Genomic DNA, 13,294 nt, shown 5'->3' on the forward strand with positions numbered 1-13,294 from the left:
GGGAGGGGCTGGTCCGCCGTCACGGTTCCCGCCCCCCTCTGTCTTGGGCCCGCACAGTCATCCGTCTCCTCGTGGGGGGCTCAGAGCAGCTCTGTGTCCCGGAGGAATCGTGAAGCAAATGCCACTCACCCAGGACAGTGTTTAGTGTGTTTTTTAAAAGCACCTTTTCTGCCCGGCTGGTGGGCTCAGTAGCTGTCGTTCCAGATACAGCTGAACCAGGAGGTCCCTGGTTCAATTCCTGGTCAGGGCACATGCCGGGTTTTGGGTTCAATCCTCAGTAGGGGTGTGCAGGAGGCAGCCGATCAATGATTCTCTCTCATCATTGATGTTTCTCTCTCTCTTCTCTCTGAAATCAATAAAATATATATCATTAGTTTCAAAAGCACCTTTTCCTACATCTTCAGTTCTCCTTCACTTCATTTATCTCCTCTCATTTACATAAAACAACAACAACAACCTCCGTGTGCTTTCTGGAAAGATGCTCCCCCCCGCCACACACACACACCTCCCATCCCCGCCCCATGAACTGAGTGGCTCAGGGCTGTAGACGGAGAAGGAGGCCCGAGAAACGCCTGATTGGCTTTCCTGCTGAGTCATGATTAAACTCGCACAGGGTCCCAGCCCTGCTATTGAAGGTCCACAGGGAAGGACGATGTCACACATGTTTGGAGTGTGGTCATTCTTTACTCGGGGTCTTGCAGCCTCCAGTTCTGGCTCCTTGGCCTGAGAGCTGTGCTCCTGTCCTTGCACTTGAGTCAGGCACAGGGTTTTCACCTGGGTGGCTCCTGGTGGTCACCTGGAAGGGGCTGACCATTTCAGAAGCCAGGCCCTCCCCCTCAGACCGGGCACATGGCCCCCCACACCTTTGGCAAGGCTGGCGGGCTCCCGAAGTGTCTCGGACCAAAAGGAAAGCACGCCCCTCACGTCCGTGTGGGTGTGGTCTCGGGAAACCTCTGCACTAGGAATCTAGGGCCCAAGTCGAGTGTGACAGGGCAGTGGGTGCTGGGCTGCCCACCTCACCCTGACCTGACAAACTGAAGGATCCTCACCATTTTCTAAGGGGCCTGTGAGCACCTGGATCGCCACCTCAGGGACTTTCTCTGTGGCCTGATGTCGTGCACATGGTCTGAGAGGCTGTGAGGTCCTGCAGGACTCTCAGAGTTGGTCCCATCCAGGCAGTGCCCTCCTGAGACCTACCCAAGAGGGGAGGCGGCACATGCAGATCCTCCGTCCGCCCGCACTGGGCACTGGGCGGCTCGGGCACAGCGTTCCCACAGGTGATGGTTACGTCCAGTGTCGGGCCCTGACTGGGACCCTAGAGAAGTGGGGCGGGAGGAGGGGGTGGCTGGGCGGGAAGGGAGTGTAATTTCGGTCTTCAGGAAGCTTTGCATCTTTCCAAACACTGCACATCCACGAACCCCCTGGCTACTGGCGCTCTGGGAGGCGCTGTGGGAGGTGGGTGACGGCCTCTGGATGTTGCAGGCAGCGGAGGTGAGGCGTGCAGCCGTGACTCGCCGAACGTCACACGGCTGGCCACTGTCTGAGCCGGGCCCCTCTCCTTCTCTACCCCAGCTTCTCCGGTACCCGCCGCGGTGTCTGTCTGTGGTCACAGGGCCCTGCTCTCTTGTCATTTCCTTAGCCTGTGGCCTCCCTGGGTTATAGGACCGTCAGCAGTGGGAAATTTTCTAATGAAGAGCATTTGATGTTTTCAGCCCTGTGGAATGCTGCTCTAATGATTTTCCCAGAGAAATTACAAGCTCATAAGGAAAAATAAGACAAGTGAGGACACTAATAACCATGATACCGGATGTGGGAAGTGCCCTCAGAAATGCTGACCCCCTGGGGCACTGTTGGGGACCCCCTGGCCCTCCTGTGGCCGAGAGGCAGGGCCTGTCACCTGATACACCTGTGTCCCTCCAGGTGGACCTACCATGATTTCTTCAACCGCTATCGGATGCTGATCAAGAAGAGAGAGCTCGCCGGCGGGGACAAGAAGGCCATCTGCAGGTCTGTGCTGGAGAGCCTCATCAAGGTGAGCCGGGCGGCCGGGCGGCCGGGCTCCGGGGGAAATGGGACGCCGCGAGATGCGGAGGGTGGGGTGGGGGTTACCTGCCTTTTTGGGTTTTCATCCTTCTCATTGGAACTGATTTCAAGAGGTGAGTCCCTTTTCATACATCAGTGACTAAGGAAAAGCCCCCTCACCTTCCTGCCCGGGGTACATCCTGGCTTTGTTCACAGCTCAGCACAGTGTCCCTCATCCCCCTGGGCGAGCACAGGGAAGGGTGACTGATTTTAACGTAAATAGATGCAGTTAAGACAGTAATTACACGTCCTGTCCCCCCAGCATTCCATAACATAGTTTGAAACCAAATAAAATTGACTTGGGGAGTTATGTGCAATCTGAAATTATTCAGTTGACTGGCCATTTGGAGCTAATCTTTATAAAATGTCAACCAGATCGGGTCCTTCCCTTGCTCAGAGCCCCCCATGCCCCCCCCCCCCCCGCCAGTGCTCTGGCCTTTGGTGGTTGGCTCCTCCCACCACCCACCCTCACTCCCCACTCAGTCACGCCAGCTCTCCCGTCCCTCCACCATGCACAACTTGTTGCCACCACAGACATTTGCATCAGCTCTGCCCTCCCAAACTCTCTCCTCCAGGCTGCCTTCCTCGGTTCCTTCAGGTCTTTGCTCCAAGGTCACCTCTGTTGACATGGCTGACTTGGTGACCCTGTTTAAACAGCCCCCTCTGTCAAGATGGCTGACTTGGTGACCCTGTTTAAACAGCCCCCATCCCACCCTCCCAACCCCAGCTCTGTCTTTCCCATCCTCACCTGAACACATACCTGGTCTTTGTCCGTCTGCCCTCACATGCCAGTTGCTCAAGGGGCAGGCGTCTTGTTCAGTCATCCTGGACCCTCGGCCAGGGCCCGGCTGTGGGATATGTGAGTGCTGAGTGACTGTGGGCTTACGGAGCAGGGCCCGGCCGTGGGTTACGTGAGTGACTGTGGGCCTACGGAGCAGGGCTCGCTTGACTGGCCTCCATGCCCGTGGGTTAGGTGAGTGACTGTGGGCCTACGAGCAGGGCCCGCCGTGGGTTACTGTGAGTGACTGTGGGCCTCCGGAGCAGGGCCCGGCGTGGGTTACGTGTAGTGACTGTGGGCTTACGGAGCAGGGTCTCGGCCTGTGGTTACGTGAGTGACTGTGGGCCTACGGAGCAGGGCTCGGCCGTGGGTGGGTACGTGAGTGACTGTGGGCCTCGGAGCAGGGCCGCCGTGGTTATGTGAGTGACTGTGGGCCTACGGAGCAGGGCCGGCCGTGGGTTATGTGAGTGACTGTGGGCCTACGGAGCAGGGCCGGCCGTGGGTTATGTGAGTGACTGTGGGCCTACGGAGCAGGGCCCGGCCGTGGGTTACGTGAGCGCTGAGTGACTGTGGGCCTACGGAGCAGGGCCCGGCCGTGGGTTATGTGAGTGACTGTGGGCCTACGGAGCAGGGCCCGGCCGTGGGTTACGTGAGCGCTGAGTGACTGTGGGCCTACGGAGCAGGGCCCGGCCGTGGGTTACGTGAGCGCTGAGTGGCTGTGGGCCTACGGAGCAGGGCCCGTGAGCTCCGCCCGAGAATTCTGCACGGGAGGGCAGTGGTGGGCACGTCACCTCATTGCTCCCTGATGGCGAGCCCGCTGCCCTCCTTGCCTTGTAAAGGACCCGGACAAGTTCCAGTTTGGCCGCACCAAGATCTTCTTCCGGGCAGGCCAGGTAGCCTACCTGGAGAAGCTTCGGGCCGACAAGTTCCGGGCAGCCACCATCACGATCCAGAAGACCGTCCGGGGCTGGCTGCAAAGGGTGAAATACCGCAGGTTGAAGGGGGCGACCTTGACGCTGCAGAGGTACTGCCGAGGACACCTGGCCCGCAGGTGAGCCATGCTGGGGCCCCTCTGGGCAGCGGCTTGTGGGTGAGCGGCAGGGGCCCGGGACCGGCTCTCTTAACTGGGTGGCCTCTCTTGGCCTCTGTCCTTAGAGAGGTTCCTGCTGGGCCCGGACCACACCCTGACTTCTTCCCAGGAGTTGGGCCTCCCTCTTCCATGCCCCTCCCGCCTGAGGGAGTAGGTCTAGTTCCCAGGTCTCCTGCCTCCCCCCCCCCCCCCGGCCTAGCCATCCCCCCATTGCTAGCCTAGGACTGGCTGGTTGTGCCCCCAAAACCACCACTTTCCTTTTGCTTAAGCTCCAAAGTGAAATGATCTTCTTTTAGAAACAGTGATAAATTTAGCCTTTCTGTCAGTTGGCTTACACTCCGATTCAGGTTTACACTCACAGTTTCAGACTCCCCTGGGAGTTTAAAAGTCGGGCTGGCAAGTCCTGGGGGCCCCTTTGAGTTGCTGCGCTGAGTCAGCATCGGAGGGTGACTATAACCAAAGGCTGCCCAGCTAAGAAGCTGCCCTGCCAAGGAGCCTCCCGCTCTGAAATGCTCCCCCCGTGATGGTGTCACTGGGCGAGGGTCTGGGCGTCTCACTGACACGAACTCGCAGGAGCAGCCAGTGACCTCTGCCCTCGGGATCCCCCTGGGGAAGTGGCAGTAATTGCCGTAGGTCTTGTGTTGGAAGCCAATGCAACGGGCTCTCCTCTGCTGGACTATGAACATGATGAGCCCCTGAGTCACACGCCCAGAGCGGGGTCCTTTGTATCGTACCCCCGGAGGCTCGCTGCTGCTCACCCTCCGGTCCGGCAGGGGCTGTGTATTTGAGCATAACCAGAGTCGGTGAGGCCTCTGGGACCTCCAGACAGCTGGGGACGACCTCGGGGACAAAGCTGTAGAATGGGAGGACTGTCCGTGGTAGCAACAATGAGTGACCACAGCCACCTGTGCCACCGTCCTCACGGACAGGCCTGCGTGGCTCTGAGCTCGCTGTGGGGACTCCGTGCTAGTGGACACGCAGGCCCAGCCACGCGGGGAACCTGGGGGAGCTGGGAGTCAGGCGCACCTCGGGCCATGGGGCTGCATTAGGTAAGTCCAAGTCCCTCCAGCTCTAATATTCTGAGTCTCCGGCTGAGGGCTGGCTGTGAGTCTGTCCCCAAGCCCTTCAGGAGGTAAGAAGCCTTAGACCAGCGGTTCTCAACCTGTGGGTCGCGACCTCTTTGGGGGTCGAACGACCCTTTCACAGGGGTCGCCTAAGACCATCGGAAAACACATATTGAATATATAATTACATATTGTTTTTGTGATTAATCACTATGCTTAATTATATTCAATTTGTAACAATGAAAATACATCCTGCATATCAGACATTTACATGACGATTCATAACAGTAGCAAAATTACAGTTATGAAGTAGCAACAAAAATAATTTTATGGTTGGGGGTTACCACAACATGAGGAACTGTATTAAAGGGTCACGGCATTAGGAAAGTTGAGAACCACCGCCTTAGACTGATGTTCTGTCTTTTGGCGGGAGGGTGGGGGAGGGTGGTAGAGGGGAGCGGAAATGCAACAGCAAAGTCAGTGTCCACGTGCCGTGCGACCCAGGCAGAAAGGGCTGGGGGACAGGAAACGGGAAGCCTGAGAGGGTCCTGTCCACTCAGCAAACCTTTCCCAAGTGGCAGCCAGGCCAGGCCCTGCACTAGATGCAGGGGGTGCAAGGACGATTGAGACATGGCCCCTGATATCTCCAGTCCTGGTGAGCCCAGGGCACAGAGAGACAGACAGACATGCGAACACGTGATGTGCCCAGGTGGCAGTGAGGGGCTTGCAGGTGAGGAGTGGGCAGGGGAAGGGCACAGGTGGTCAGGCTGACAGTTTGGGGCTTGTGGGAAGACTTGGAGTTACAAGGAAGAGGCTAATTCTGTTCTGAGCCTGCACGTCCAGGGCCCAAGGCATTGCTACCATCAGTCAGAGGAGGAGACCCGGCTTGACCTGGGGTGACCTTGACCCAGGGGGAGGGGCTCCGTTCAGAACCAGCTCAGGCGCCCTGTCAGCAGGCCCACCCTCTCCCTCCCCAGGCTGGCCGAGCATCTGCGGAGGACACGGGCGGCCGTGGTGTTCCAGAAGCAGTACCGCATGCGGAGGGCCCGCCTGGCCCACCGGAAGGTCCGCAGAGCGGCCATTGTCATCCAGGCCTGCACACGGGGCATGCTGGTGCGGAGGATCTACCGCCAGGTGTGTGCACGCGGGGCGTGACCCCAGCCCTCAGCCCCAGCAGATGAGTTGTCACCACCATGAATGTTGGTTTACCTAAGTAATTTCACAACTCTGTCCTCATGGAGCCCTACCCAGAGTCCCATGAGGAGGTGCACTGGCCAGGGTTCTCCAGAGAAATAGAACCAATAGGAGATATGTGCATGTGTGTGTGTATGTGTGTGCATGTGTACATGTGTGTACATGTGTGTGCATGCGTGTGCGCATGTGCGTGTGTGCGCGCGTGCGTGTGTGTGTGTGTTTGAGCCAAAGCTCAGTGATTGTGGAGGCCGGCGTCTCACTTCAGCTGAGACCCAGGGGAGCCCTGGTGCGGCATTCAGCCAGGTGTGAAGGCCTGAGAACCAGCGGAGCCCTGGTGCAAACCCCCCTCTGGGGCAGGAGAAGGTGAGATGTCCCAGCTCAACAGTGAAAAAGGAACAAATTCTCCATCCTCTGCCTTATGTTCCATTCGGCCCTTGTGGATTGGGGGTGCCCACCCACACTGGGAGGCAGTCTGCTGAGCCCACCTTCTCAAATGCTCACCTCTTTGGATACACCCTCGCAGACACACCCAGAAACAGTGCTTAACCTGGGCTCCCACGGCCAGTTGACACAAGATGAACTGCCACAGCCAGGAAGGGTGCACACCTGTGTACCCCTCCCCTCCGACAGCCAAGATGCTTGGAGAAGCTGATTCCACCCTCCCCCCCCCCCCACCCCACCCCACCCCCGCTCCCGGGACACTCAGCCTGCAGCAGAGCCTGGTGGCCCATCTTGGGCTCGCTCAGATGAGAGCGGGGTGATAGGCATCATCAGGTCTAGATCCTTTATTAACAGACCAGGAGCCTTAAACCCAGCAAGGCACCGTCAGGAGAGGGACCCTGACCTCCTCCCCGCCAGGCCATGACCCAGAGAGGCTGAGCTACCTGGCTAGGTGGCCCCAAGTCCGAGCGTATCCGTCCACCAACTCACCCCCACACCTGTGGTTTGACAGCCACCTCCCTGCAGGCTTGCAAGCTGCGGACCTGTTCATAAAACAAACAGCCGTGAAAGCTTGAGCCTGAGGGAGGCCTGTTCTCTGTGCCTCCTAAAACCTAGGCTGACCACGGCTCCACCCCACCTGCCCGGGTTCTGTGTGAGCCTCTCTCGCTCCCGTCCTGCAGTGGGAACCCACAGGTGTGTGCTTGTCCCCTGCCAGGTCCTCCGGGAGCACAAGGCCACCGTCATCCAGAAGCATGTGCGGGGCTGGGCGGCGCGCAGGCACTTCCTGCGGCTGCGGGGCGCGGCCATCGTCATCCAGTGCGCCTTCCGGAGGCTCAAGGCCAGGCAGGAGCTGAAGGCCCTCAAGATCGAGGCTCGCTCAGCAGAGCACCTGAAGCGCCTCAACGTGGGCATGGAGAACAAGGTGGTCCAGCTGCAGCGGAAGATCGACGACCAGGTGGGTGCCGCGAGCTCCCGCCCAGGGGTGCGGGTGGTGGGTGCTCCGGGGGCAGGTGTGACCGGGACCCACGGCTCCCTCAGGGAACCACATGCCAGGGGAGGACCCAAGAGCGGGCATGTGTCCCCAGGTCGTCACCCTCTCCGCAAGAGTGGCTACGACTATGGCAGGCAGACTAGCAGCCCCGGGGATATCCACGTCCTAATCCCCAGAGCCTATGTCGCCTTACAGAGCGAAAGATGAGGCGTGGAAGGGTGCGCACACACCCATGCACCCCCCTTCTGGTGTCCGAGTGGCCAGTCTTCCTCGTTCTCTCTTCAGAGCAGCTTTATGGACTGTTTCTCATACTTCGTCGGCTCGGTGAACAGAGGGTGACTTGGACACGTTGGATGCTGGGTTATGAGGGAGCAGTCTTGTGCCGATGGGGCCAACAGCCCCCATTGCCCTCGGAACTCTCTGGCCGCCTCCCACGTGCCAGGCCCTGGGATGGGTGTTTTATGTTCCCTCTCATCTGGTCCTCACACAACTCCGTGAGGTCATTTTACAGATGAGGAAACTGTGAATCAGGGACATCGAGTCCCTTGCCAGGGTCACAGAATTAGCAAGTTGTAGAACCAGCATCTCGACCCAGGTTGGTCGGATCCCACAGCTGCAAGGGTGAGGCTGATGTTTTCACCCCAAACGTCACTCAGCTTCAGGCCTTCCCGGTGGCAGTGAAAGTGGGCTCAATGTTACTGTGCTCGTGCGGGGTGTTAGGGCGACCACAGGACCAGGCTCCCGCAGTTCCCCCGAGAAGGGAGAGGGAGAGAACCAACGAGTGCGCATGGTGTGGGGTGTGGAGGAAGAGGGGGAGTTAGAGCTGGGGTCACCGGGCATTGCTTGGGAGGCCACTTGGTTTTATTGTACCTTCTCTACAGTAAGTATTTTTAAGCTTCTCATGACCCCAATAGGGCAAGAAAATAAATGAGCCATTTACACCATAGTCAGCTGCCCAGAATAAGAGCCCAGAAGCAGTGCAGAGAGCAGTAAAACGGGCTTGCTTCTCTGCTTGCAAAAAAAAAAAAAAAATCTGACAAGAGACTGTATGTTTCTGTTCTGTGTGAGTTTCACTGGGTGTCTGGATTGGCAAGCAAGACAGAAAGCTCACGTGGGTAGAGGACACTCGGCACCTGCCTGCCGCGATGTGCCAGGTCGGGAGAAGCGCCTCCACCTGGAGGGACAGGTGGACAGGAGAGGGCAGGTCCCTGGGACAGGCCATTGGGAAAATGCCTGCGCAGAGAAGACCCCGTCTCTCATCGTTGACCACATTTTCCATGATTGCTATTGTGTGTTAATCTCTGACCAGAAGAGATAATTGGGTCAGATTTTGCCAGTGAACCTTCTGAGCAAAGTATAGTCCGGGGGACAAGCAGGCTTTGCTGGCGCGGCCGCACCCTGCCAGGAGCCCTGGGCACCGCCAGCCACCTCCCCCTGGGTTTCCAGGAGCCAGCCCTGCACTGGCGTTGCTGATTTCCAGAGTCGACTTGAGCGGTTAAAAATAGAGCTGGTATTTTACAGTTCACGTGCTTGAACATCCAAGGGAAGCAGATTTAAAAGGCCTATTTTTAAACAGAGCTTTTGCCTTGCGATTCCTGCTTGGCAAGCATCTGCGAGTGGTGGCAGGTGTTACCTCCCTGGCAGGGTGCCTGTGTGCAGAGGGTGGTCGGAGGAGAGGGGTAGGGTGGATGGGATCTTGCTTCCCTGTACCCCTCCCCATGTTGCCCGACTGTGCGCCAGTCGCTGTCCTCATATATGAACGCATTAAGTCCTCACCATAACCCTGTGAGATAATGTTAATATTGTTCACATGGTAAACTGAGGCACAGGGTGGTTACATAGCCTGCCCAAGGTCACACAGCGAGTAAGTAGCACGACTGGCACTAAACTTTGGCCACCTAGTCCCACGGCATGTTCTGCCGCCTCCGACCAGCGCAGACAGTACTGTCCTTGGGCTGGCTGGCCTTCACAGCGGGTGTGTGACCCGGCGTCACAGAACACGCGTGGCCCCCTGTTGTGGGAGGGGCATCCGTGTAATCCGTGGCACCAGCTCTTCAGAGGTTCGTGAGTTATCACAGCCTCTTAGCAGAAGGGCCAGCCGTTTGGAATGGACAGGCTCTTATTCCTTCCGTGATGCCTGGAACAACTCAGGCTGCCCCCCCCCCCCCCGATACACAGGGTTCCCAAGGCAGAGGAGAGGACACACGTGTGCTGGGGATGACTTAGGCCAGTGATGGCGAACCTTTTGAGCTCGGCGTGTCAGCATTTTGAAAAACCCTAACTTAACTCTGGTGCCGTGTCACATAGAGAAATTTTTTGATATTTGCAACCATAGTAAAACAAAGACTTATATTTTTGATATTTATTTTCTATATTTAAATGCCATTTAACAAAGAAAAATCAACCAAAAAAATGAGTTCGTGTGTCACCTCTGACACGCATGTCATAGGTTCGCCATCACTGACTTAGGCGAAGCGTCTCAAAGTACTTTTCACAGCAGCACAGGGTCGTGGACGAACTCCCAGCTGGATGGAGGGAGGCCTGAGTTCTGTCTGTTATACCTGCACCCAGAGCTGACAGCTTGGGGTCATGGCCAATCTCTAGTTGAGCCCTGAGTTCATTAGGGGGATCGGCCTAGATCTCAGCGATGCATGATGCCAGGATGTGGCTAAAGGAGTGATTCCCACTCTTGGGGGAGGGGACACTTTCAAACCATATCCCCACCGCCAAGACGCCAGCAAGGGAGCAAACTGAAAAGTAAACCCAGGGCAAGGCTGGCACCCAAAGCTCATGTCTCAACTAGGAAAACACAACATTGGTGCTGAGCTCCAAGGAAACAACAGTGAGAGGGAAGTGGGGTCACCTGGGGGTTGTTGAAAGAGGAGGAGGAGGAGGAGGAGGGAGGAGGAGGCGGAGGAGGAGGAGGAGGAGGAGGAGGAGGAGGAGGAGGAGGGAGGAGGGGGAGGGAGGAGGGAGGAGGGGAGGGAGGAGGAGGAGGAGGAGGAGGGCTGGCGCTGTCCTTGGTGCTGACGCTTCCTGTGGGTTTTTATGGCACGTGAAGTAAATGAGCCACATCCTTCGCAGTATCCTTCAGCAATGAATACAGTGACCGTTTCTACCACCATTTTTTGCAGCAGCCCTGGTTGAAGCCTGTGGTGTGACATTTTTCAGCCAAAATGTTGTAACCTATGAACTCGGCTTTCTATCACTCCGGCTTTGCTTTACGCACAACATGTAGAGTGACTAGGCCAGTTGCACCTATAATTATTTTCTAAACTATTGTTATTGATTTTTAGAGAGAGAGGAAAGGAGAAGGAGAGGAAGGGAGAGGGAGAAAGGGAGAGAGAAACATTGATCGAATACCTCCTGCATGCCCCCTAATGGGGATTGAGCCCCCAACCTGGGCATGTGCCCTGACTGGTGATCAAACTGGCAACCTTTTGGGGCACAGGATGACACCCAACCCACTGAGCAACACTGGCCAGCACACACCTATAATTTTTTATAGGTCAAGTTTCTTAGACCTTATGAATATATGGCTATATTTAAATATATTTTATCTGAAAAAAAAACAACCCCACAAACATGGATTCAGTCAGTAGCCTTGTGAATCAATTTGATTCAGTACACGTAGCATGCACTCAGTAAATATGTTAAATTAGCTAATGTTTGTGACTTACAAAAGCATCCATCTACATTTGAAAAACAGTGTGTTATAAGTCACAGCTTTTGGCCTCCTGTGCCTTGGTTTTCTCAACTGTGAAATGGGACTGTGAGTCAGCCTTACTACATAGGGGTTTTTTGAGGAGTGAATGAGTTAATACATGAACTCACGTAGTACAGAGCCTGCCCCATAGCAAGCGCCCCACTGAGTGCTGGTGCTGTGTATGGAATGTGTGCATACTGTCATATTGCATACTGTCTTGTGATGGTTTTCCTCCTTCCCCCCCGGCTGGGGACCACGAAGCTCTTGTGTATAGCTTGTCGGGTTGAGCATGGCACAGGGTAGCTGGCTGTGGGCACAAGAGCGCTCCAGTCCAACTCACCTGCCCGGCAGCCCGGGTGCAGCGCTGCCCTGAGGAAGGGGTGTCTCAGGCGTGAGGTCCCATGGCGGGCGTGGCAGCGAATGGGTCCAACAGCTGTTCTGCTCCTCACTGCTTTCCATGGAGCTTAATTTCTGGCGTCAATGAGCATTGATTCCTGATGGCCAGCTTATTGGTGTTTTAGCCAGTAGTTCTGTTCTCCGTGGAGCTCCGCGGGCGGTCATTGTGACTATTTGCTGAGTGTGTGGGGAGCCCCCCTTCTCTCTCCACGTTGCCCACTGACACTCGGCTCCTGCAGCACCGATTTGCCCATGTTTACACGGGTGCACGACACTGGCCTGGGCCCTCAGTGCTCCCTCCATGTGAGCTCAGCCAGCGTCCATGTCCCCGGCCCCCCACACCTGCACCAGGCCCATGGGGGCGAGTGCTTCTCACTGAGGGGACACGTGACCCATGGGGTGCGGCCTGGAAGGTTCTGTCAGGGCCTCGGTCTCTGAGCTGGAGCCCTGCAGGGCGAGCTGACAGGTGGTGAGGGGTCCTGGGGCCTCCTTGGGAGAGGGCGGGAAGGGGTCCTTTGTCTCATAGCCAGAGATTAGGTTGCAGCTCTTTGTGCCGTGAGCCCCAGGGTAGGAGGGCAGGGTGACAGCAGGGAGTCCTGCAGAGCCGCGAAGGACCGGGAAGCAGCTGCGCTGTTCCCACCACCTGAACACCAGGCCCAGGGTCTGCCCCGCGGCCGGGGAAAGCCAACTGCCGCCGGCTCAGCGCCCCACTGCCCGGGGCGCCCCCTGAGCATCCGTGCTGGTGACTTCTGTTTCCCTCTCGCTCTCCCCGCCCCACAAAGAGTTTCGTCAGGGACTTGCCAGGAGGCACACGAGCATGCAGGGACTGTGAGGTTTAGTTCCACCTTGAACCGTCCTTTTTATTTCTAATCGCCTTCATGTATTTTCCGGCCAGATAACGCTGCTCTCCGCCTCTTCCCCCCTCTCCCTGTGTCTCCCCTCAGAACAAAGAGTTCAAGACGCTGTCGGAGCAGCTGTCTGCGGCCGCCTCCGCCCACGCCATGGAGGTGACGAAGCTGAGGAAGGAGCTGGCCCACTACCAGCAGAGCCCCGGCGGGGACGTGGGCCTGCGGCTGCAGGAGGAGGTGGAGAGCCTGCGGACGGAGCTGCAGAGGGCCCACTCCGAGCGCAAGATCCTGGAGGACGCCCACAGCCGGGAGAACGACGAGCTGCGGAAGGTACGGCGGCGGCGGGCCGAGGGGCGGCCGGCGGACGGGGGCTGGCCGCGCACGTCCCCTCCAGGTGATGCTCCTTCACGCTGTGGGTGGCCTCCTGGGGGCCGTCCGCCTGCTGACTGTCTCTCTGTGCTCGATGTCAGGCACCCTCAGGCCTGGGTGAGTTTCTGCCATGAGCTGAGGGGTGCACACGCTGGCTTTGGGGTCTCCGCGTCCGCCCCGCGGCCTGAGTCCTCGCTGGCAGGGGGACCTGCAGACGTAGCGACTTTCTTCTCCACGTGGCCTGCAGGGCTGACAGGCAGCCTCCACGCGCCCCTGTTCGTGCTCAGTCCTCGTCACTGGGGAGTTTGCCGCGTCTCAGTGTTGATGGTTTCCGT

General features: G+C 57.6%; 1 protein-coding gene across 1 annotated transcript in view; it reads left to right on the plus strand.

Moving 5' to 3' along the window:
* The window catches only part of MYO5B (myosin VB), a 197,725-nt gene that overhangs the window by 145,364 nt on the left and 39,067 nt on the right, over nt 1-13,294 (plus strand). Inside the window, exons 18-22 of the mRNA XM_036323412.1 lie at nt 1,921-2,032; nt 3,700-3,911; nt 5,992-6,148; nt 7,365-7,604; nt 12,687-12,920. Coding sequence (XP_036179305.1) covers nt 1,921-2,032; nt 3,700-3,911; nt 5,992-6,148; nt 7,365-7,604; nt 12,687-12,920 — 955 coding nt within the window. The remainder of the gene's footprint in view (nt 1-1,920; nt 2,033-3,699; nt 3,912-5,991; nt 6,149-7,364; nt 7,605-12,686; nt 12,921-13,294) is intronic.

The sequence above is a fragment of the Myotis myotis genome, unplaced genomic scaffold (assembly GCF_014108235.1).
Source record: "Myotis myotis isolate mMyoMyo1 unplaced genomic scaffold, mMyoMyo1.p scaffold_m19_p_9, whole genome shotgun sequence".
In the NCBI taxonomy this organism is placed as follows: Eukaryota; Metazoa; Chordata; class Mammalia; order Chiroptera; family Vespertilionidae; genus Myotis; species Myotis myotis.